Source organism: Cololabis saira, chromosome 6 (assembly GCF_033807715.1).
Source record: "Cololabis saira isolate AMF1-May2022 chromosome 6, fColSai1.1, whole genome shotgun sequence".
NCBI classification, from domain to species: Eukaryota; Metazoa; Chordata; class Actinopteri; order Beloniformes; family Belonidae; genus Cololabis; species Cololabis saira.
In genome coordinates, this window is record NC_084592.1 from 303,040 (window position 1) to 327,179 (window position 24,140).

Consider the following 24,140-nt stretch of genomic DNA (forward strand, 5'->3'; position numbering starts at 1 on the left):
GGGTGGGCACAGCCCCCCACTCCCCCCCCCTAAAACCACAGCCCACCCTGCCCCCCCCCCCCCCCCCTAAAACCGGCCTCGCTTACAGGTGAATGAGACATGGGGTAGTTCTGTTGAAAATGTGCTGTCCAAAATGTCCTGGAAAACTGGACTCCTGCAAATGCGCGTTCCGCAAAGTTTGTGGGGGCGTGGCTTTGGACGGAGCTCTGACGGGAGGGGGAGGAGGGGGCGGGGCTTAGAGGAGATGCCACTTTCAAATCTAGCTAGCTCTCCAAAATCAAGGATTTTAATTATACAAACTAACCCTTATGCGAAGGGTGCGCGCTCCCAGCTCGAGGAAAGCCCTGCCGGCTGAGTTTTGTTTAAAATTGAATTTCTGTTGCAAATAAAACCTGTCTTCCAAGTCATTGCATTTTTCATTGCATTTTTAGCCTAGTTATTTTTGTGGTAGAAATATCGGATTGGTATTTGGTAACAGCGAGTACACAAATTAAAATACTTGAACTCTGTGTGAAAAAAAAGGTATCGGGGCATCCCTAGTTCCAACAGTGAAGTCCTCCTCTGTGGTCCACTTTGGATCCAACAGTGATGGAGGGCGTGACATGATGGACCTTGAAGGTCAACTTTACCTTGAAGGTCAAATTCAACCTGGAAGTTGTTCTGGATTCTTTGGTTTCTAGTCATTATCTGGCTCATCAGTTTTTCCTCAGTTGTCATCTTGTGTCCAGGGAAGTTTTCTACGGTCCAGCGGAACCTAAACTTCTGAATGGAATTTCCAACTGTAGTCACGGGAACCTGTAGCAGCTGGGAGACGTTCTTCTAGTCTTCAACATCCTGATCTACAAGATTCTTCCTGATCTCCGCATACAACTGTCTCCTTTGGTGTCTCTGGTCCAGGTTCAGTGTGGTGGACACCACAATACCAACCAGCAGAGGGACACTTTTAACCTTTTAAAACAGTCACACTGACTGAAGACACCTGAGATGTTCATTACAGGAATTGTGCCCGGTGGTGTATTGGCCAGCTGGCATACCGGGACAAACCCTGGTAGGCCAACCCAATCACTCCCGGCTTTATGATGCTCTATAAACTGCGATCCCCACATACAAATATTCAATAACTTCACTATTTACTTATTCGCCTTTATTCATCCCACCAGGGGAAATTATTCTCTACTTTTAACCAATCTTTTGTTGGACTAGGAGCAGTGGGCTGCTATTGTTTACAGCTCCCGGGGAGCAGAGGTGGAAAAAGTACAAAAATATTGTACTTAAGTAAAAGTACAAATTTTCTGCTTGAAAATTACTTAAGTAAAAGTAAAAAGTACCCATTAAGAAAATTACTTAAGTAAAAGTATAAAAGTACCTCAACTTAAATATAATAAAGTACAAAAAGTACATGGGTTAAAATGTACTTAAGTACAAAAGTAAAAAGTACAAAGTACAAAGTACAAAATTCAAAGTACAAAATTATTTTCAAAAGGATTGCAAAGAAATGAAGAATCCAAGAATTTGCTTACAACTCTAAATAATGGTGATATTATTCTGACCCCTTTAGTGTTTGTTTCCATTACCCCATTTTAATTTCTCCCTTTGCTCATCACTGCTGCTGTCCCCCATTGGCCCCGCTGACAGGTCCACCCCCAGCCTGTAGTATGCAGTGACAACATTAAGCAACCCCAGCTGATAAAGGATGAGACTTTTGAACTTTTAAATGCCAAAACCACCTTAGAAGGGGTGGAATCAAAGAATGATGCGCATGGACACGCGTCGGCTGCCGCTCAAGGCTGATTTATGGTTCCGCGTTACACCAACGTACCCTACGGCGAGGCTCTGCGTCGATTTAACGCGGAACCATAATTCAGGCTTCAGTCCTCCTCGGTACTCGACGCGACGGCGGTTCCTCCGGCCTTCCGGCCAGCCTCTGCGGCGCAACTCTCCCGGGAGCTGCGGCTCCTTCTCGGTATATTCACGCGCCCCCCTTCCTTCCCGTCCGCCTCATGGTTCCGCGTTAAATCGACGCACACCTTACGCCGTAGGCTACAGCGTAGGGTGTGCGTCGCCGCGTACCCTACGCCGTAGCTCTGCGCCGGTGTAACGCGGAACCATAAATCAGCCCCCGTTGTGCTGTTCTTTAATTTGTAGCGAGTAACGACGTGTCCAATTTTAAATGTAGCGGATTAAAAGTACGATTATTTCCTTGAAAATGTAACGAAGTAAAAGTAAAAGTACAGAAAAATGAAAGTATCAATAAAAGTACAAATTCTCAAAAATCTTACTTAAGTAAAATAACGAAGTACTTGTAGTTCGTTACTTTACACCACTGCCGGGGAGCAATTAGAGGTTAAGGGCCTGGCTCAGGGACCCAAAGTGATTGACCTAGGTTGCAATCCGTGGACTTGAACCTGGGTCCTCCAGACCCAAACCCACCTCTGTCCAAGCCCCCGACATGTAGTCTCACCAAAATCGCTACAGTTGACAGTTGTCTCCTACTGATGATACTAAAAAAATCAGATGGCAGATCAGGGGCCTTATGTACTAAGAGTGCGGCGCACAAAAAACGTGCGTTCGCCACTTTCACGGTCGGATGTACAAAGAATGACATGAACGTAGAAAGCTGCGGTCCTTCACTCACACATCAAGGCTGGTACACGCACTTTTCTGAGTTTTGTCGTTTTGTCCATTGGCGACACTCACTGGTGATGCAGTGAAGTGCAGAATATGAGGAAACTTAACGTCAACAATAAGTTCACGACAAAGTGAAGGACACGACAGTCTCGACATCACCAGATAAGTTACACAAGAGTGGAGCTGCAACAATCTCACAATCAACCACATGATCTGAAAAGGAGCTCAACGATGAAACCAACAAATCCTGATGGAGCTTTGGCTCCGTTAGAGGAACCTGCTGATGGCAGGATCAGGAGCGAGTCTCCAGGGACCAGACTGATCTGCTGGTCCAGGACTAAGACTGGACCATCAGGTTTAGGTACCAAGAGGATCTTCTGGATCTCTGTCCTGAACTGGACCAGCTGCCCCGGTTCAGACCGACATGATGCTTTCAGCTGGAGCTGCTACAGGTCGGACATCTCAGTCGCCATGACGACCGTATGGGACGAGAACTGGAGATAAAAGCCAGATCCTAAAACATCCCATAACTGTGTCTGGACAGAAAAACATTAAAATGCATTTTGCAGCGAAAAAACGGTTCTGTAAAGTTGTATTTAAAATAAAACTAAGATGTAACGGAAAGGTTGGTTGGTAGGAACTGATGTGACTCAGCAGTGATAAATAAAGTTTTTATTGAATGTTTAGGCAACTTTCATAGTCTGATATCGAGTCAGCTGCAGGTGCTGCAGGTCCAGAAAGAGTTTCTCCAGTGATGGACAGGTGTCGTGCCAAAAGAGAGAGAGAGAGATAGAGAGAGATATCCTTTATTTTTCTCCCTCAGTGGGGAAACTTATTTTGTTGTCAGCAGTACACTTAGCACACACATGCAGGGGAGGGCTAGAAAGACTGAAAAGTCAGAAATAAAAATATATAAAAAATACAAAAAATATATATAAAAAATGTATAATCACAGAATATGAACAGTATATAAGGTTGGTTGAAAGAAGAAACGGTGCAGAAACAGCAGGTGGAGTGTTGTGAGGTAGACTGGCAGATATTGCACATCTTATATTATTGCAAAATTGCAAAAGTGATTGCCTGCCAGAATCTGATTTCTCCCTTGAAAATGGGTCGTTTTATCTGCCAAAAATTGATTGAAGGCCAAATACAGTTGAAAAAAGTTGTTTCTGCCTAAATATGACTTGATCTCAATCTTGAGCTTCGTAATCTGAAAATCTGACGTTTCAGCGCGGAACGATGAGCCGTTTTTCATCCACAAACTTAAGTTCTGGTGTCTTAAATTACAAACAAGAAAATCAGAGTGTAATGATGCACTAACGCTGCCCATAAACATTCACAAACCCTTACGATCATAATAAAACCAAAACTCTTCACGGAACGCAACGCAAAGCAAAGAACAGCATTACCCATAATGCAATGCGGCTTAAATCGGAAGAAATGCCCCAAATAAATGATTTATTTTTTAGTTGTTTTACGTGTTTTTGCACATTTCTTGTTAGGATGAGCGTTTTTTAATGGATAATTATCTTCATTATCATATTCAAACATGTATTTGAGGGAGGAGACGGGCCGGAGTGTTGTGCTCCCGCATGTGCGCTCAAATCCACGCTGATTGGGATGTACAGAGAAACCTGCATGGATTTGGGCGAACGCACAGTTTTGTACATCCGGATTTTTGCGTTCTTGTTAATTCCACGCACGGATTCACGTTGAAATCCACGCACTCTTAGTACATAAGGCCCCAGGTGCTGTTGCAGAAGTATGAAAAATCAACATTTTATCATCAACAAGATTTAATAACTTCACTATCACCAACTGTAGAGTCACCAAAATAAAAACTGGCAGTCATGTTCTGTTGAGGAACTGAGGAACAGTGTGTGCGTCCGAAATGCCATACTAAAAAGTATATACTACAAAGTATACTTAAATTTGGCACACTTTTGAGTAAATATCAGTAGTGTGCATTAATTCGAACGTACTATTAAGGCTGAGTCCCAATTGAACCCCTCGCCCTCGTTTTCTTCACTTCCCCTAACTTTTGCGCATTCCCGTGAGGGTAGTGGTGTCCCAATTCCTCTTTTCACCTAGGGGGAGGGGGCATAACGAGGGCGAGGGGCTGAGGATAACCCCTTCAAATGAAGGGTTTTCATATGCTGAATTCGCGAGCAAGGGGCTATGAAAATTTCCCAGAATGCTTTTCGTCGTCATTTGCGGACTGAATCACAAAAAAAAAACATGGCGGACATTTCTTATTTTTTTGTGAATAAAATCAATATTTTGAGTTAGTTTCTGCATAAAAGTGCGTTTTGATTACATTTGTAGCGAGAAATACATATTTTACTTTCATAATATTCACTCAGTGAATGTACATAATCCCTTTTTTGTCCGTTGTTCGCGAAGATCGCCCCGGAATAAAGGCTGTTAGGTTACACCGTAGGCTACGTAAGCTACGCCGTAGGCTACGTAAGCTACGCCGTAGGCTACGTTACCTACGCACGTAGGCTCTGCGTCGATTTAACACGGACCCAAGCTCCGGAGCTGGCAGACAGAAATCTCGAAATTTCGGAGCAAATTTCTTAACAGGCGTAGCTACAACTGTTAGATTTCATCTATTAAACCAACATCTTCCTAAATGATTTATTTCAGCCAGCGTAATTCTCAACAGAGCTGCAGGTTTCTCTCCCGGGACGACGGCGCTGGGTTGTCCCAGCGATCACGTCTGTTCTCGGGCTGTGAACTGCTGCTGTTACCATGGTAACAGCTGCTGCTGCTGCTCCCCGGGGGCGGTGGCTCTTCTCATCTCCAAAAACGTCGAGTCAAATTTCTTAACAGGCGTTATTTGGATAAACTGAGCCCAGGTTGGGGATCTTAACGGTTACTTTTACGCCTGAAAAATATTAAAACTTAATAAAGTGGCATATTAACAGCGCTACAGCTTAAATTAAAACAGCTTTTGGCTCTCAGCTTCCTGATCAGGGTAGGGATGAAAACGAGGGGGAGTAGGAGTGTATTGGGACAGGCACCTGTGCCCTAGATCTCAAGTGCCCTAAAATCTCCCCCTTCTTTTTTAGGGGATAGGGAAGAAAAGAAGGGCGAGTGGAGAAAAGAAGGGCGAGTGAAGGGGAATTGGGATTGGGCCTAAGAGCGCACACGGCACTTCCTGCCGTAGGGAGGGGGGGGGGGGGGGGGGTTACCATGGTAACCTGTCACAGCAGCAGTAGCAGCTCCGCTCTGCTCTTTCCCGTTTATTCTGGTCCAAACAAGATGACATTATATAATATTATTAAATACGAATATTAAAATATTATATAATAATATTATTATACTTAATATTATACTTATGACATATACGTATCACTTAGCAACCAAACGCAACTGCAATGCATTTTGGGAAGTTTCTGTTTAGCTAGTGTCCATCAATTCACACTCAAAAAATTCTCCGGAATGAGTATGGATAGTATATACTATTGAGTACGTTCTAATGTTTCGGACGCACTAAAAAATCTCACACACTCATTTTGCATACTCATTAGGGTGGAAGTATGCGATTTCGGACGCAGCGAGTGTGTACCTGTACCGTGGGTTGGTGGTTAACACAGTTACTTTCCACTGAGAATATTCCTTAGCGATTTTGGTGAGACTATGGTTGGTGATAGTTATTGAATATAATTGAATATAATATATATATATATATTGTTTTCCGGCACTACCTTGTTCTCTATAGCTGATATAACATGAATTACTCCTATGTGGGATCAATAAAGTTCTTATTTTTGCTGTCTGAGAAAATTAAATATATTATATTTGGTGCCTAACTGTTTCCCAAGTATATTAGTGCGTGTGTGAATGAATAAATGAGACGTAAAACATAAATTTCTTTGTAGAAAGGCGCTTTATAAAAATAAGTCCTTTTACTTGTATTAGTTTACAGCGCAGTCTTGCCACATCCAATATAGCGGCGACGTCAGTCGGCGATGCAATGTGCTGATTGGCTCTCCAGAAACGCTTTGAAACCCGTGCCAAAGATCGCTGATTGGCTCTTATTATTGGCACGTCAAAACAGTGCCATAATTCGTCGTAATTCGTAGTTGTAAAAAAAGTTTGTAGCTTTTGAAAAAAGGTTTGTAGCTTTGTATCTACAAGTACAAATATTTTTTGCACACGCACAAAATATTTCTACAAGTACAAATATTTTTTGCAAGTACAAATATTTTTTGCACACGCACAAAATATTTCTACAAGTACAAAGTTTATTTACAGATACAAAATATTTATGGCATTAATTTGAGCCCATACTGCTTTGCCAAATACCATTTTAATACATACATTACTCTTCCTGTCATACATGTTGTAATTTCTTTAGTTCATTTCTTTACAAACATGAGTGTTTGCCGGATGGTCGCTGGACATCACTCCTCCAGGTGTTTACGCCAGGCATAGACCACGTAAAGCGCGTTACTGTCATAAAATAGACTCCTTAGTTAGACTTGTTTTGCCTGACCCGAGGGCCCGGATGTGTAGCACAGAAAATTCAATAGAAGAAATGAATAAAGAGAAGTGAAACTGAAAAGTGAGAATGAATTAGGGAATGAAATGCAGTTTTGATTTTATCGGGATACACATTCAAACCAATAGATTAAATTTCAAATTGGTCCATTCAGATTCAGATTTTAAAAGCAATTATTCAAATCAAAGAATCCAGGTCCAATTTTAATGATTCACATTCAAATCTAAAGAATTTAAATTCACTTCTTACTGGCAACATTTATCCCATATTCCTAACATGTTGGATGGAGCTATGTTTAGCCGTACGTTGTTGACGTTACTAGAAAGGTTCCTGGAAGTATATCTAACATGTTGGATACAGTGGAAGTGGTACTCTTGTAAGTCTGTAGACTCTTTATCGTGAATGGAAAGATATTCTAATAGTATATAAAAAAGCCATTCGCAAAGCCAGAACAGCTTATTATTCAACGTTGATAGAGGATAACAAAAGTAACCCACGTTTTCTGTTCAGCACTGTAGCCAGGCTGACAAAGAGTCACAACTCTGTTAAGCCGTGCATTCCTGCAGCTCTCAGTAGTGAGGACTTTATGAGCTTCTTCAACAGTAAAATCGCGAGAATTAGAGAAGAAATCAACCAGCCGGTTGTAGGTGTTTCTTCAGCTTTAGCGACTTCCCTAGGCTCTGACTTGACTCTAGACTGTTTTGATCCTATAGACCTCCCTGAGCTGACTTCACTCGTCAATAGAGCTAAGTCAACCACATGTATGTTAGACCCCATCCCGACTCGACTATTCAAACATATTTTTTCTCTTATTGGTACGACAATACTGGACCAAATTAACCTATCCCTAAGTTTAGGATATGTACCACAGGTTTTCAAAGTCGCAGTAATTAAACCTTTACTTAAAAAACCTTCTCTTGACCCAGACACCTTAGCTAATTATAGACCAATTTCCAACCTTCCATTTGTATCTAAAATTCTGGAAAAGGCAGTTTCAAGCCAGCTATGTGACTATTTGTATAGAAATGATCTGTTTGAAGTCTTTCAGTCAGGGTTCAGAATGCATCATAGCACAGAGACAGCACTGGTTCGAGTCACGAATGACCTCCTTATGGCCTCAAGATAAGGGATTAGTTTCCATACTGGTTCTACTGGACCTCAGTGCTGCTTTTGACACTGTTGATCATGGCATCTTACTGCACAGGTTAGAGCATGTTGTTGGGATTAAAGGGACAGCTCTATGTTGGTTTAAATCATATCTATCTGACAGGTTCCAGTTTGTTCATGTACATGAGGTTTCTTCAGAACAGTCGAAGGTCTGTTATGGTGTTCCGCAGGGTTCAGTGCTAGGGCCAATCTTGTTCAGTTTATACATGCAGCCATTGGGAAGTATAATCCAGAATCACGGCATACACTTTCATTGTTATGCTGATGATACGCAGCTCTACTTATCTATGAAGCCGGATGAAACAGAACCGTTAGTTAAACTTCAGGCATGTCTTAGGGACATCAAGGACTGGATGTCCAGAAATTTCATTATCATTCTTGGTCCAGAGCATCTTAGGAAGGGATTAGATGGTGTTGCGATGGCTTCCAGTGCAACTGTGAGAAACCTTGGTGTTATTTTCGATCAGGATTTGTCGTTTAAACCATATGTCAATCAGGTTTGTAAAATAGCATTTTTCCATCTCCGTAATATTGCAAAAATTAGGAAAATCCTCTCGCAGAGTGATGCAGAAAAACTAGTTCATGCGTTTGTATCTTCTAGACTGGATTACTGTAATGTGTTGTTAGCAGGATGTCCAAGTAATTTGCTGAATAGGCTCCAGCGGATCGAAAATGCAGCAGCACGAGTACTGACAGGAATTAGCAGGAGAGACCACGTCTCTCCAGTGTTAGCGTCGCTCCATTGGTTACCCGTAAAATTCAGAATCCAATTCTAAAATTTTATTACTTGCGTATAAAGCCCAAAACGGCTTAGCTCCGCATTATTTGCAAGACCTGATAGTGCCTTATGTTCCTGTCACAGCTCTCCGTTCTCAAAGTGCAGGTTTACTCGTAGTTCCTAGAGCAGGGGTCGGCAACCTTTTTGACATGGAGTGCCAGTGTGAAAATTTCTTGTCAATGAATGTGCCATAATCAACAGTAGGCTAAAACAAAGTTACATTACGGTATGACACAAAATACAAAAACATTTCCAACACACCTGGATTTATATTCTATACAGGCCACATGCAAGCATATTTTACAGGCATCAGAACAGCTTGTCCTAAAAAAAGAGGAAAATTCTTGAAGCGGACGAGTGAGGGCGCAACGCGCCCGAACCCTCTAGGGTGGTCCGGGGGCATGCCCCCCCGAAAAATTTTGAAAAATAGACTCAAAATGGTGCATTCTGGTGGTCTCAAAGCTCCATAATCACATCTTTTATCAATGCAAGAATACACACAAAAAATCTGAATTTTTGCAAAGAATGATGCATTTTGATAACATAATAACACGTTCATCATCATGGCTAATGCTTCATCCATGAATAAATCTTGAAATCAAGATAATCATATCTTAAACTTCTACAATGGCCAGAATCCCCCTTTCACACCTAAATTATTTGACAAAACGACAAAAGACAAGCAGCTCCTTGTCTTTCAGAACTGTGGTGTGGAACTCCAAACAGGTCTGCTCAAAGTTCAGTGCGAGGAGCTCCACTGAACTATTTGTTATAATTTTGATTATTTCATTCTTTATTGATTTCATAAAATATTCAAATTTTTTGAGATTTTTTATTTGGGGTTTTCATAAGCTGTGGGCCATAATCATTAAAATTATAACAAATAAAGGCTTGAAATATCTCACTTTGCATGTAGTGGGAATAATATTCACCTTTAGTTGAATTTACTGAAACTAATTAAGTTTAGCAATATATTCTTATTTTCCGACCTTCACTTGTATATTATGACCAATAAATAAGAGCATAATATATGTCCCGTATCACACCACATCAAGCTCAGGGGATGTTTCAGGTATGAGGAACTGTGCAACAGATGCCTGGCTCCTCTGGGATGTTATATTACGTTTATGGAGGTTCCTGCAGCATGCTGCCTGACACACCTCAGAGAGACCTGTTTCCTCTTTAGGACGAGGTGGGGTGTCTGGAGCCTGGAGACATCTTGACTTGACTTTTTTTTTTTGTTTAAAGTCGCACGTGTCGGTGCAGTTAGCAGCAGTGAGAGGTAAAGGCTGATTTATGGTTCTGCGTCAGACCAACGCAGAACCTACGCCGTACATTGCGGGTCGCCGCGTACCCTACGGCGTAGGCTCTGCGTCGATTTAACGCGGAACCATAAATGAGGCTTAACTAGGCAACGGAGCGCAAAGGGGTTCCGTATTGGTTCAATACGGAACGCAACTTTTAATTCCCAATTACGTAACAATTCCGTATTCAAGGGGCGGGTGGCAAGCCCATACTCATCTCTGCACAGCCTACCTGCAACACAGCAGTGCTGCTGTTTTTTTGTCCCGCTGCAAAAATGTATTTTAAACTGAGCTGCCGGCTCCTCTTCATTTCTGCTGCTGCCGCGTCCTGGCTGTCTGTCTGTGAAGGCTGATTTATGGTACTGCGTTAAATCGACGTTTTTTCCCCCACTTACAGGACCTTTTCTCTCCCTCCCGATGTTCCGGGACCTATATGATAATAGGATAGTATTTCTTTCTGCCACTTTATTGAGGTTTTTGTGCTGAAATGAGGAGGAATCATAGAGATAACTTCTCATTTCAACTAACTGGATCAGCCGTTCCTCATCATGACTGTTTCCTACAGCGCTTTCCCCCGGCTTTCAATGCGAGCGGCAGGATGAAAATAGAAGAACATTTAAATATCACAATATCAAGCTTGTTTTCTGTTTAGAAACTACAAACGTAGGAAAATTACAAGTAATCCCCCATCTTTTACTTGTCTTTTTACTCTTTATTTTAGGAGTTTCTTTCATGAGCGCACGGGCGGGTAGTGCGGTGAATAAAGGCTGATTTAGTGTGCCAATGATTATGCCGCCGCGTGCCATGATTGGCACGCGTGCCTGAGGTTGCCGACCCCTGTCCTAGAGTATCCAAATGTAGATTTGGAGGGCGGGTGTTCTGCTATCAGGCACCACTACTATGGAACCAACTTCCAATCTGGGTTAAGGAGGCTGACACCACCTCCACCTTTAAAACTAAACTTAAAACCTTTCTGTTTAGTAAACCTCTAGCTGGTGTTGGTAAATCTCTAGGTAGTGTAAACTTTAGTGTGTCAGAGTCGCTCCTGTAGTTTCTTGTGCTGGCCCCCCCTTCTCCTCCCTTTTCTCTCTTTTGTCCATGTTGCAGCATCGTTTGCCGGACACCGGATCCTGCAGTGTGGGAGTGAGGGGGGCAGGGTAACGGCCCCTTTTGGGCGGGGGAGAAGGTTCGTCCCTCAAGACTCCTCTCCCTGGCCCTGCCCCTTTCAAACCTTTCCCCGACCCTGCACCCCAACCTGGGACTTGATGATTGGGCCGGAGCTTCGGGAGCTGCGTACTGGCCTGCGGTCCCCACCCCTGGTCATCCCGTTGCTGCTTCCACCTGCCTGCTGTGCTGTTGCCGTCCCTGACCCACCAGTCTGGCCCTCGGCAGGAGGGTCCCCCCTAATGAGCCTGGTCCTGCTCAAGGTTTCTTCCCTCCTAAAGGGGAGTTTTTCCTTGCCACTGTTTGGCTTAAGGTTTTTCTCCCACTAGGGGAGTTTTTACCTGCCATTGTTCATGTAATAACTGCTCGGGGGTCATGTTCTGGGTATGGGTCTCTGGAAAGCGTCTAGAGACAACTCTGTTGTATTAGACGCTATATAAATAAAATTGAAAAAATTGAAGTTTTGCACTCACCTTTCACACAGCGCAGCCACGTGGTGACCATCAGGGGAGCTGATAATACGGCACACAGTTGCATTCTGGGAAAAATTATAGAGACAGAGAGTGAGTCCCAAAACTCATGTTTCTGGCAATTCATTTGTGTTCTGTCTGTCCTGATCAGGCCATGACCTTACAGACCTGCTTCACTGAACCCGGGTTGTGGTTCTGGACTTCGTCTTTGTCCAAGTTTGGGTCGGTCTCAGAGTTGAGGGTCTGGTCCAGCTGTCGAAGGTCACAGCTCTGCAGCAGATTGCCAGACTTGTACTCCCAAAGCTTCAGGGTTCCGTCCTGACAAACACGACCAGAGACACTTCATCTGTACACCATTAAGGTTAAGAGGAGGGTTGAGCTTTAGGGTCCGCTCTGGTTGGAGGTAAAAAATTAGAGCTAGTGCTGAACATGTTTTATGAATTAAAATCATCTGAGCAGTCACTTAAAGTAGGTTGGTCACAGTTGAAGAAGGCCAAGTAATGATTGTACTTCCTGAAAATGATTAGACAAAAGGCCCAAAGAAAAAGCTGCTGGTGTGTACCACTCAGACAGTGTTTTAGTGTCCTGCATCACTGTCTGCTCCACCAGCTGCTCTGGTTTTGATAGGAAAGTGCTGCAGAGAAGACCACTGTCCTCCCTTCAGGACATCTCAGTGCCTGCTGCTCTCCAGAGTCAGACATGTCCCCCTGCCACCACTTCTTCACACTAGGGGTGTGCAAACAAGGGTACCTCACGATTCAATTCGATTTCGATTATTGGAGCTTCGATTCTTCGATTATAACGATTGTCGATTATTGGTGCCACGATTCTTCGATTATTGTGATTTTTAATGCTTTTTTTCATACAAGATTGATTTTGTCTTCATCTGTGGCTACATTTGTAAATAAATAGCCCATCAATTAACGCAGTTCCTCTAACAACACTCATTAAGTAAATAAGGTTTTTTGAACATTTGACATGTATTTTTCAAAGACACAAAATAATTTATTTTATGACTATGTAAACATTTGCTCTTTGACTTACTTAACTTTGACCAGGGAAAGCTGCACTTGCATGAGAGCGCCCTCTATTGGCGGAAAACACTGAAAACGGTCAAGCCCTGGATTTAATGAGTTCATTAATTCAATTAAACAAGATATTTACTTCCATCAAATTTATTTAGTGTAAACATATCTGCCATATTTCAAGTGAACAATAAGAAATGTGCATTCTTGAAAATGAAATGATTCAGCAGCTTATTCAGTCTGGAATCTGGATAGGATAACTTAAAAAAAAAAAAAAAAAATTAAATTAAAAGGTATTGTGACATAATTTTTAACATGCTTTTAACACTATTAAAAGTCTTGGCCAATATCCCTCAAATGTGTCTAAAAAGGTGTAACAAGAAAAACTTCACTCCAGTACTCCATGCCTGGCTTAATAATGACGGTGTTTTTAGCGCAGTGAAAAACACGTCCTTTTCCCCCTTTCCTGTCAATTATGGATGCAAATTATCGATTATTTCATTAATTGACAGTTGATAACCTTATCGATCGATCATCGATTAGTTGATAAGCGGCGTTTTTCCCCCATCTGAGATACAAACATAATTTTTTTTGCTTATATAAAATACAAAGGACATTTTAATGTATTCCTTAATCAAATATTTATTTGATACAAAAGTAACAAAAAGACATTTTTGTACCACAAGGAATATAATATAAAGTGCACTTCAAGGCTATTAGTAGTAGCAGCAGCCATAATAGTGTCATTTGTGTCAAGCAAATTTTAAGTTCTAGTTACGTTTTAAGTTAGAGTTTTGGCAGTGTTCAAAATAAAATTATGAGGGCTTCCGGCTTAGCTGTACATGGGGTGAGACGTAATTAGCGGAGCTCCTGCAGAGTTAATTTTAATTCAACATTTATTGGCACTTTTTGCATCACTCCCACGGCTTTGGTTTTAACCAACTTATTTTCAACGCGGTTACTTCCGACGACTTACCACGGAAATGCCTCCAAAGTCCATCAAAGCGGGGAATAACCCTCCAGCTAACCCGCGGCCTGCTGCTCATGCCGTCTCCTCGCCACGCAGTGATTCCCCTCCTCCGGAGAGCACCTGCGCCGCGCAGGCTCCAGCTGCGGAGTTCAGCCGGCTTAAAACCGAAATTCTCTCCGCTCTTCGCAATGATGTTGCGGCTGTATTTAAGACAGAGCTTCAGGCAGCACTGAACGAGAATTTAACGTCCATTAAGTCCGAGCTGCTTTCCCTTAAAGCTGATCTTTCTGGCAGTATTTCCTCCATGAAGGCGGACGTCGCGGGTCTCGCGACCACGGTTGCTGGAATGGAGCTGTCGCTCTCAAGCTGCTCAGACGACATCGTTGCTCTCCGGAAAAAAGTTGATCACTTGTCAAAAGAATGTGTGAGGCTGGAGGACAGATGCGAGGATTTGGAGTCAAGGTCTCGTCGGCAGAACGTACGGATTATTGGCGTCCCGGAGGAGGATCCTGACTCTTCATCTGCAGCCGGTGTTTCCAGGCTTTTGGCGGAAGCCTTCTCCCCCTCGGCACGGAACCGGTGGTGGACAGAGCCCACCACACCCTCATGCCGAGACCGAAGCCCGGGGAGCGGCCCCGCGCAATAGTGGCCAAGCTTCATTATTACACCGACTGCGCTGACATCCTGAGAAAGGCAAGAGAGCGGCAGCGGATAAAAGTCCGGGGTATGACCATCTCCGTGTTCCCGGACCACACCGCCAAGACAGCGCGGGCGCGCGCTGCCTTTAATGACGTGCGCCGTCAGCTGCGGGAGATTGAAGGAGTCCGGTATGGATTGCTGTATCCCGCCCGGCTGCGTGTAACTCATAACGGCCAGCAACGGGACTTCACGGCGCCAGATGAAGCCCTGGCATTCATCAGGAAAATAAAAAAAGTGACTACCAGCTAGTTCTCTGGGACGATTTATCCAGCTTGCTGTCCATGCGGGACTCTGGCCCGGGGTGAGTGAATGAGTCAATTCAGAAAATGGGACTTTATGTCGTAATTTTTATTTCTTATTTTTCATTTATTTATTAATTTTTTTTTCTCTCTTCTAACTATCAATGGGAACAACACCGTTTAAAATTGAAGGCCTATTCATTTCTCTGGTATGATGCCTTGATTAGAAAATATGCACACACCCCTGTCTTTGCTTAAATTGTGTGCATGTGTGTGCGTGTCTGTGTGGGTGTGCGAGTGCATATATCATTGTTCTATAGGCCAAAGATCTCCTTAATTTAATTAACGTTTGTTGTTACCCTGACAAGACAGCGATCGTCAGAATGGCTCAGATTGTTGGTTTCATATGCCTAATATTTTTTTTTTTTTTTTTTAAGGTTTTAACTCTGCAGGAGCTAATTTTGTTTCTGTTTTTGTATTTAGCTTTATAGTCGAAAGCATCTCTTTTCGAGAATGGCTTCCTTTGAAGCCAGCACGGCTGTTTCCATCGTTTGGGGATGGGTTCATCTAATGTGCGTTGGGTGGGTGGGCGGGGGTTATGGGATGTTGGCTTTTTGTCTCTGTAGGTATGTATATACTCCTGAGTTTTGTTTGTTTTGGTTTTCCCTTTTACCTCTTTTCCTTATATCTCCTCTGGTGGTGGGTGAGTCGGTCTTATTGTCTCTCAGAGAATGCCTATGAACGATCGTAATCTGCGCAAGCCTGATACTGGATCAAACATTACATTCACTAGCTGGAATGTTAAAGGTGTGAATAATCCAATTAAGCGATCAAAGATTTTTTCACATTTGAAACGCTTGGACACTGACATAGCTTTCCTTCAGGAAACTCGTTTGCGAAACAAAGATCATTTCAGACTCAAACGAGCTTGGGTGGGTGATATTTTTCATTCAAACTTTGATTCTAGGTCTAGAGGAGTAGCAATTTTGATCAACAAAAGAGTCAATTTCTCCGTCTCCAGGACAATATCCGATAAGAATGGTAGATATCTTATTGTTGCGGGCACTCTATACTGTAACCCTGTATTGTTGTTGAATATATATGCCCCTAATTTTGATGACCCCAATCTTACGGATAGGCTGTTTGGCAACCTCCCTTTCTTAAATACGCATATTACAATACTGGGCGGTGATCTGAATTGTGTTATTAATCCTTCTTTGGACCGTTCGAATCCTCCTACTTTGACTCAATCCTCTATGTCAAAATCTATTACCGATTTTACAGTCAAGAACGGGCTTGTTGATCCGTGGAGGTTCTCACATCCTGGAGATAAGGAATTCTCTTTTTTTTCACAAGTACATCAGTCATATTCACGTATTGACTATTTTTTTGTTGATGGCTCTCTTCTCCCCAAAGTTACTTCTGTCGTATACCACCCAAATGGTTATTTCGGATCACGCCCCTCTAACTTTGAATATAACATGGTCTGAGCGCCCCCGTTTTTCTTCTCCCTGGAGGTTTAATCCACTGCTTTTATCGGACGATGCATTTAATGTTTCTATATCTGCTTCAATAGATGATTTCATTGCATTAAACAAAACAGATTCTACCAGTTTTTCGCTAGTATGGGAATCACCCAAAGCATATTTGCAAGGACAGATTATCTCTTATTCAGCATACGCCAGTAAAATCCGCAGGGCTAAACTACAGGAGCTCACATCTAAAATTCAGGACACAGACAGACTAAACTCAGTTAACCCAAGTCCGAGTTTACTGAAACAACGGCTTGATTTGCAGTCAAAATTCGATCTTATAGCGACAGCCGATTCTGAACGGCTCCTATTACGCGCTCATGCCAACTATTATGAACACGGCGATAAACCAAGCAGGTTATTGGCTCACCAATTAAAAAGGCAAGCAACGTCGAGACTGATTCCCAGCATTAGAGATTCTAATGGCACACTTACCACCGATCCAATCGCCATCAACACAATTTTTAAGTCATACTACTCCTCTCTCTATGAGTCAGAATCTCCACTTGACACAGCAGAAATGACCTCCTTTCTTGATAATATCACTGTCCCTACTATTAATTTGGATGTGGCTAATGGCCTCGATGCTCCTTTCAGCTTGCAAGAAATTGCTGCCGCCATTGAAGCTACGCAAAGCAACAAGGCCCCTGGTCCCGATGGGTTCGGAGCTGAGTTTTTCAAAAAATTCAAAGACAAATTAGCCCCCCTTTTACTTTCAATGTACAATGAGTCCCTTGATCAAGGCTCATTGCCTCCCTCTTTAATGCAGGCGTCCATTGCCCTCCTTTTGAAGAAGGACAAGGACCCTGAATCATGCACTTCTTACAGGCCCTTGTCTTTACTGAATGTAGATGTCAAAATTTTAGCCAAAGCACTAGCAATTCATCTTGATAGGATCCTTCCTAGCATCATATCTGAGGAGCAGAATGGTTTCATCAAGGGACGCCAGCTCTTTTATAATGTTCGTACACTTCTTAATGTGATTCTCTCTAAAGATTCTTCTCCACTCCCTGAAGTTGTTATCGCGATTGATGCTGAGAAAGCTTTTGATCATGTCGAATTTAACTATCTTTTTGCAACACTTCATAAATTCGGATTTGGACACAGGTTTATATCATGGATTAGACTTCCTTACACTTCCCCTCAGGCCAGCATTCACACCAACGACAACTACTCCACTTATTTTACATTATCACGTGGCACGAGACAGGGCTGCCCTCTCTCCCCTTTGCTATTCGCTCTATCCGTCGAACCACTTTCAATTGCTTTAAGAACTCTTCCTCTATTTCGCGGAGTCTCTAGGTCCAATGTGGAACTCAAATTGTCACTTTATGCAGACGACCTCCTTTTATATGTATCTGACCCTTTAACCAGCATTGCACCAATATTATCTCTGTTGAAGAATTATGGATCCTTCTCCGGCTATAAGGTCAATCTTAACAAGTGTGAATGCTTCCCCATAAACTCCTCTGCTTTACAACTCAAACAATCTGATATCCCCTTTAAACTCAGCCCGTCAGGCTTTAGATACTTAGGGATTAATGTGACCCGCACTCTGCCCTCTCTTTTCACCGCTAATTTTTCCTCACTGGTAACTCGAGTGAAGGCGGACTTACAGAGGTGGAACTCCCTACCATTGTCGCTGATAGGAAGAATTAACACAGTGAAAATGACTGTATTGCCTAAATTTCTTTTTTTGTTCCAATGCACTCCTTTATTTCTACCAAAATCTTTTTTTAAATCACTTGACCAAATTGTTTCCAACTTTTTATGGGCCGGTAAGACACCCAGAGTGAGGTATTCGCTTCTCCAAAAATTTAAATTTAATGGGGGTCTAGCACTACCAAACTTTATGCTTTACTATTGGTCAGCGCATATTCACAAACTAATCTATTGGCTTTAGTCTCCTGAGTTATTATGGTGCAGATTGGAGGCTCAGTCACTCTCTTCATCCTCTGTAATGGCCCTACTCTCCTCCTCTTTACCATTGAATCCCTCTAAGTTTACAAATAGCCCTGTGGTGCTTTCCTCCCTTAAGATTTGGTCACAGTTTAGGCGCCACTTTAAATTTGCTTCTCCATCCATCTATACACCTGTTACTAAGAATCATCTGTTCCCTCCATCCCTAATAGACACCACTTTTATGATTTGGTACAACCGGGGCATTAAGCACTTCAGGGATCTATATAAGGATGGTATCTTTTCCACATTTTCAGATCTGAGGTCAAAGTTCAATTTGCCTGCCTCCCATTTGTTTCGCTACTTCCAGCTTCGACACTGCGCCTCTGCTCTGTTTCCATGCTTCCCTTCCCTTCCTGCGAACCAACCGTGGGATGATCTTCTAACTATGAAACTCAGTCAAAAGTCTCTGATATCTAAGATATATGCACTGTGTATGACATTTGATGATCATTCTGTAGATAAAGCTCGGGAGGGTTGGGGACGAGAGTTGGGCCTTGACTTCACAGGGGAGCTGTGGGATAAAGCTATCCGTAGCATACGATCTAGCACGCCTTGCGCTAGACTTGAACTTATTCAATTTAAGGTGCTGCATAGAGCCCACCTATCAAAATCCCGATTATCGGAAATATATCTGAATGTTGCAGACCTATGCGACAGATGCCAGGGTTCTCCCTGCAATTTAAGTCATATGTTTTTCTCCTGTCCTAGGTTACAGAAATTTTGGAGTGATTATTCTGTGATCATGTCTAAAGTTCTGGGTAAAAAAGTTGTTATGGCCTCTCTCTTAGCAATATTCGGACTCCCTGTTGACTCCTCACATATCAGCCCCACACAGGCAGAAGTATTGGCTTTCACATCCCTTTTAGCAAGACGTCGTATCTTACTTTCATGGAAATCCCCCAAGTCCCCGTCTATTTCTATTTGGCTTAGTGATGTTATGTTTTTTCTTAAATTGGAGAAGGTGAGATACTCCGTAAAAGGCAACTCAGCTAAATTCTTTCACAAATGGCAATCCTTCATAGACCACTTTACCGCGTTGAAGACTCTACCCACCGACTGACCCCCCCCTCCCTTAATTTTCTTTTCATCTCCTTAATTTGTTTCTTTATGTTTTATTTATTTCCAGTTAATGGGATATCAGTTATGGGCATCTGCATTTACCACTGCATTTGTTTTTTGTATGCACTTTTGCTCATTCATTACTTTCCTCCTTTGATCATTTCTTGCTCATCTGTTTATTTATTATTTAAAGGTGACCTATTATGAAAAACACGTTTTTTCTTGTTTTAACATATATAAAGTGGTCTCCCCTCACCCTGCCAGCACAGGGGAGACAAAATACCATGAATTTCTGCAAGGTCTCTGACCCCCGCCGGCCAGAGTCCCCCAGTGTCACGTGGTTTTTTTTGAGCCGATCAGAATCTGCTCCCGTCGTTACGTAAGGACGGGAGCAGATTTCCATAGGTTCAGCCTCCGCTGCTGAAACCACGCCCACAACCAGCTCTCTCCGCAGGCTGGAGCGGTCCATCCTTCAGCCAGTCGGACGCGACGCCGCGGCGGAGCGGATCCAGGTTAAATCATCCAGGTTCTCGGGTGGTTTGAGAGCTGGGTCCTCGGGGGTCTGTCCCAGGCAGGACCAGCTTCACCCTACGAGTTTTTCAGCGAAATCTGTCGGTTCGATCCCTGGTAACGGGCGATGCGCCGCGGAGCCATGCCGGGCGCCCGGCGTGGCTCCGCGGCGCATCGCCTCCTCCCCTCCGGGGCCAGCGTTCAGCATCCGCCGGGCAGATCCGGCTGAAATAGTGCATAAATGTTATTTATATAAAACTCATTTTATTTTTTTAACAATAAAGTTTCCATTTGTGAAAATTCAGTGTTGTGATCATTTACAGGCTCGGGCTGCTCTGGCGGAGCAGGTTTATGCTCCTCCCCTGCTACACGTCATTCAGGGAGCCAATCAGCACAGAGCCTCATTATCATACCCATAGACATATGATCATACCCCCCCCTTCCCTAAAAATGAGGCGCAGAAAAAGAGGTTAGAAGCGGTAAAACTAGTGACAGGGCCCACAGGCTGGATTTATGATTTATGTAGAAAAAACAAGCTTTAGATTGTTTTTAAGACATTCAAGGCCTGTTTAAAATATACATTAAATGCCATAATAGGTCACCTTTAACGCTACAGAGACTCTGTTCCTTAGTTATGGTTTTGTGTGTTTAAAAAAAAAAAAAAAAAGGAGACAATGTATAATGCGTCTGTTTGACTACATGTTTCCATGTTTTAATTGTATGTTGTTTCTTATAAAAAGATCAATAAAAAAAAAAAAAAAAAAATTATGAGACCTGCTGTATTGGAGCACATTTTCTTTTAGTTAAAACTGTAGCGGGGACAGATGTTTAGAGAAACCTATGTATGTACCGGGTGAAGGCTGATTTATGGTTCCGCGTTACAACAACGCAGAGCCTACGCCGTAGGCTACGGCGGCGGCTCTGCGTCGATTTAAGGCGGAACCATAATTCAGGCTTTAGGGGAGCATATCGGAGAACAACCAGAAGAATATAGAGTGGATTAAAAATAAAAGTTAAGCACTGAGCTACATGTGTCTCCCGTCTGGGCCATTGCAGACTCATTGCCTGAGCATGATATTACTAAAACAGTCTCTTTCTTCTAACTTTATGTGCGCGACGCAGCGCGTTGTGTCGCATTAAATGTGGTCCGGGCGTAATACCAGCTGGTGAAATTAAACGAAAAAAAAATAAATAAATAAATAGATTAATTGTAATCGTTAATTTTAAATCGGGTAATTTCATAACGGCAATTAATCGAAAATCGATTAATTATTAACATCCCTACTGTCGATCATTCAAGATAGTCCACAACAAGTTCGTCCACGACGCACACAGCAGACAGTGGATCAATGGTATGTGATTTTGTCTTGCCGATCATATGCAAACTGTTTACAGTATACCATACGATAACGTTTTCAACGTTAGCCTCAACTAGTCTTTGCTCAGCATAAGCAATAATGTAGATTACCAGACCAGCTATGTATTCAGTTTGTTTTCTGTACACGTCATGATTTATTCTCAACACGTTGGAGAGAGGATAGGTGATGGGCAGGGAGCTGGGTGGAGGGGTCCGCCACCCAACCAGATGCGCCGTTATTGCATAATTATGCGGAAACTCCCAGAAAGCACACAATATACTGAATGTTAAAAGTTCGTTTTTTTTTGGGTGTAATTGATGTCAAGACACCCAACAAAACACAAAAAAAAAAATCAAGAAAAATGTGTTTTTCATGTCACAATCCCTTTAATGGATTCCAAATCGTCACGTGACGCATCGCGATGCATCGACACACCGATGAATTGCACCCACCTCTACTTCACACTACTGTCCCCCTGGGAAACCGTTCAGGAGTGTAAAGGCAAGAACTGAATGACTCAAGGACAAGGCATCCAACATTAAATCTAAACCAAACTAAATATGTGAATAACAAGTCCCACAAGACTCAAAACCCAGACCGATCGATTGAGACCACGGTTAGCAACAACTGTCATTGGCGCTGCTGACCTAGAGTGGTAGGTCAGTGGTAGGATCCAGGTTCTCCTGTCACGCCCCAAGCACTGTGTAGGCCTTAAAGGCACCGCTTTGGACTGGTTTCAATCCTAGCTCACAGATAGATCCTTGTGTGTGCAGTGCGGTTTTCCTCTGACCTGTGGGGTCCCACAGGGGTCCGTTATTGGTCCTTTACTGTTCTCCCTTTACATGCTACCCCTGGGGTCGATATTTAGGAAACATAATATTCCTTTTCACTCCTTCGCAGACGATGTGCAGGTTTACTTGCCATTATATGGCAACCTGTATCAAGAACAGAAGCAGTGCGCAGATCTGTACTGTTTAGAGCTGTGACACTGGAGCAAACGTTACTCAAGCTTCTACAAACGGAGCTTTTAAAATACTTTTCAAAAATTCAACTTTGATGAAAGTTTGAATATTGAAATGTTTTGTATTATAATGGTGGTGGTACTGTTAATGCAAAAAATGTAAAGTCTACAGTGGATGTGAAAAGTTTATTTTGAACGCAAATGTATGTATAGGTGAGTTGACTAGATGGTCCTGGACATTCCTGGATCCCTCATGACGACCAGAGGAGCTTTTGCAGTTGTGGTTCCCACGCTGTGGAACACGTCGCTCCTCTCTGTCTCGTCTGGGAAGAGCTTCCATTTTTAAAATGCGTTTCAAGACACATTTGTTCACGTTGGCATTTGGCTGAGTAGCCACCCTTCCTGGATTTTAATGTTTTATTGTTTCTTATTGATTATGACTTTTTCACTGTAAAGCACTTTGGCCATAAGCTTTTACATGTGCTTAATAGATAAAGCTGACATTAACGTCTATGATTGGATTAATGTCGGCGGAAGAGGAGAGGAGGAAAGTGTGTCTGTAGGCACAGAGAAAAGTGAGAGACTATAGCTGAAAATAGGAACTGTGAATGTTGGGATGATGACAGCAGGCAGAGCTGGAGGTAGCAGAGGTTCAGATTCTGATGTTTCTCTTTGGAAGGCACCAGGATGGACAGGATCAGGAAGGAGAACATCACAGGGACGATACATGGTAGATGTTCTGGAGGGAAGGTCAGAGACCAGACTGAGATGATTTGGACATGTCCAGAGGAGGTTTTTTTTTAATGATTTTGTTTACTTGACTTTATCTCAGTTTACTTTTGAATGCTCCTTTTTGTAATTTGTTTAAGAATGCACTATTTAGCCTTTAGTGTTTAGAGATTTTTGTGTGGGTTATGGTCCGAAAGTAAAACAGTTTTAATTCTCTGTATGTACTTGAACTGACATCTGACTTAGACATTTAATCATCCCCTCCCACTTTTAATGACTATTCCCACTTTGAAAAAACCCCTCCCACTTAGAATTTTTTTTATTTATTAACCTTTATTTATACAGGTAAAATCTCATTGAGACCCAAGGTCTTATTTACAAGAGACCTGTTTTAGGTAGAATAACCCCCTGCCAGTTTTAAAAAAGACTTGTGGTTTTATATTTGTCTAGTGCCGATCGTGGCTCCCAGGGGGCCCTAAGCAGGAATCGTGGCAGCCGGCAAAGCGGCCGCTGCGATTTGGGCCAATTTGGGCACGATTTGGGCCGATTTGGACTGATTTTAGCCAGTGTTTTTGCAGGGTTTCTCTCACCTTAAAAACAGTTAAAATCCATATTCAGAGTAATAATATTCTCTAAGCCAATATCTACCGTATCTTAATTACATGATGACATAGTAAAATATAAAAAAATGGTGGAATTGCTCTTTAAAAACAAAAACACGACATTGACGTTACTAGTCTGCAACACTGCAAGTTGCATGGAAGTCACGTTGGCTGGTTACCTGACTGTTGTTGACGCAGCTCATCATTCCGTTGCTTCTTTTTCTTTTTTTCGCACCCTGAAGGATATATCCTTTTCATTTTGCAGTCTGCAGTGTTGGTGTTACTGTTACTACTGTAACTCTGACAGGGCTCCAGACTGCGACCAAATGCTCGCATTTTGCGACCAGAATTTGAGTATGTGCGACTGCATTTCATGTCCACTCGCACACGTGCGACCATTAAATTTGCAAGTGTTTTTTTTTTTTTTTTTTTTTTTTTTACACGTTAAACGTGGAAGGGGTGCGTCAATGAAC

General features: G+C 42.6%; 1 protein-coding gene across 3 annotated transcripts in view; it reads right to left on the bottom strand.

Moving 5' to 3' along the window:
* The window catches only part of wdr4 (WD repeat domain 4), a 51,800-nt gene that overhangs the window by 8,733 nt on the left and 18,927 nt on the right, over positions 1–24,140 (bottom strand). For all 3 annotated transcript variants that reach the window (XM_061722996.1, XM_061722997.1, XM_061722995.1), the window contains 2 exons: positions 12,190–12,339; positions 12,025–12,089 (listed from right to left, as the gene is read on the bottom strand). In XM_061722996.1, the coding sequence (XP_061578980.1) occupies positions 12,025–12,089; positions 12,190–12,339 (215 nt within the window). The remainder of the gene's footprint in view (positions 1–12,024; positions 12,090–12,189; positions 12,340–24,140) is intronic.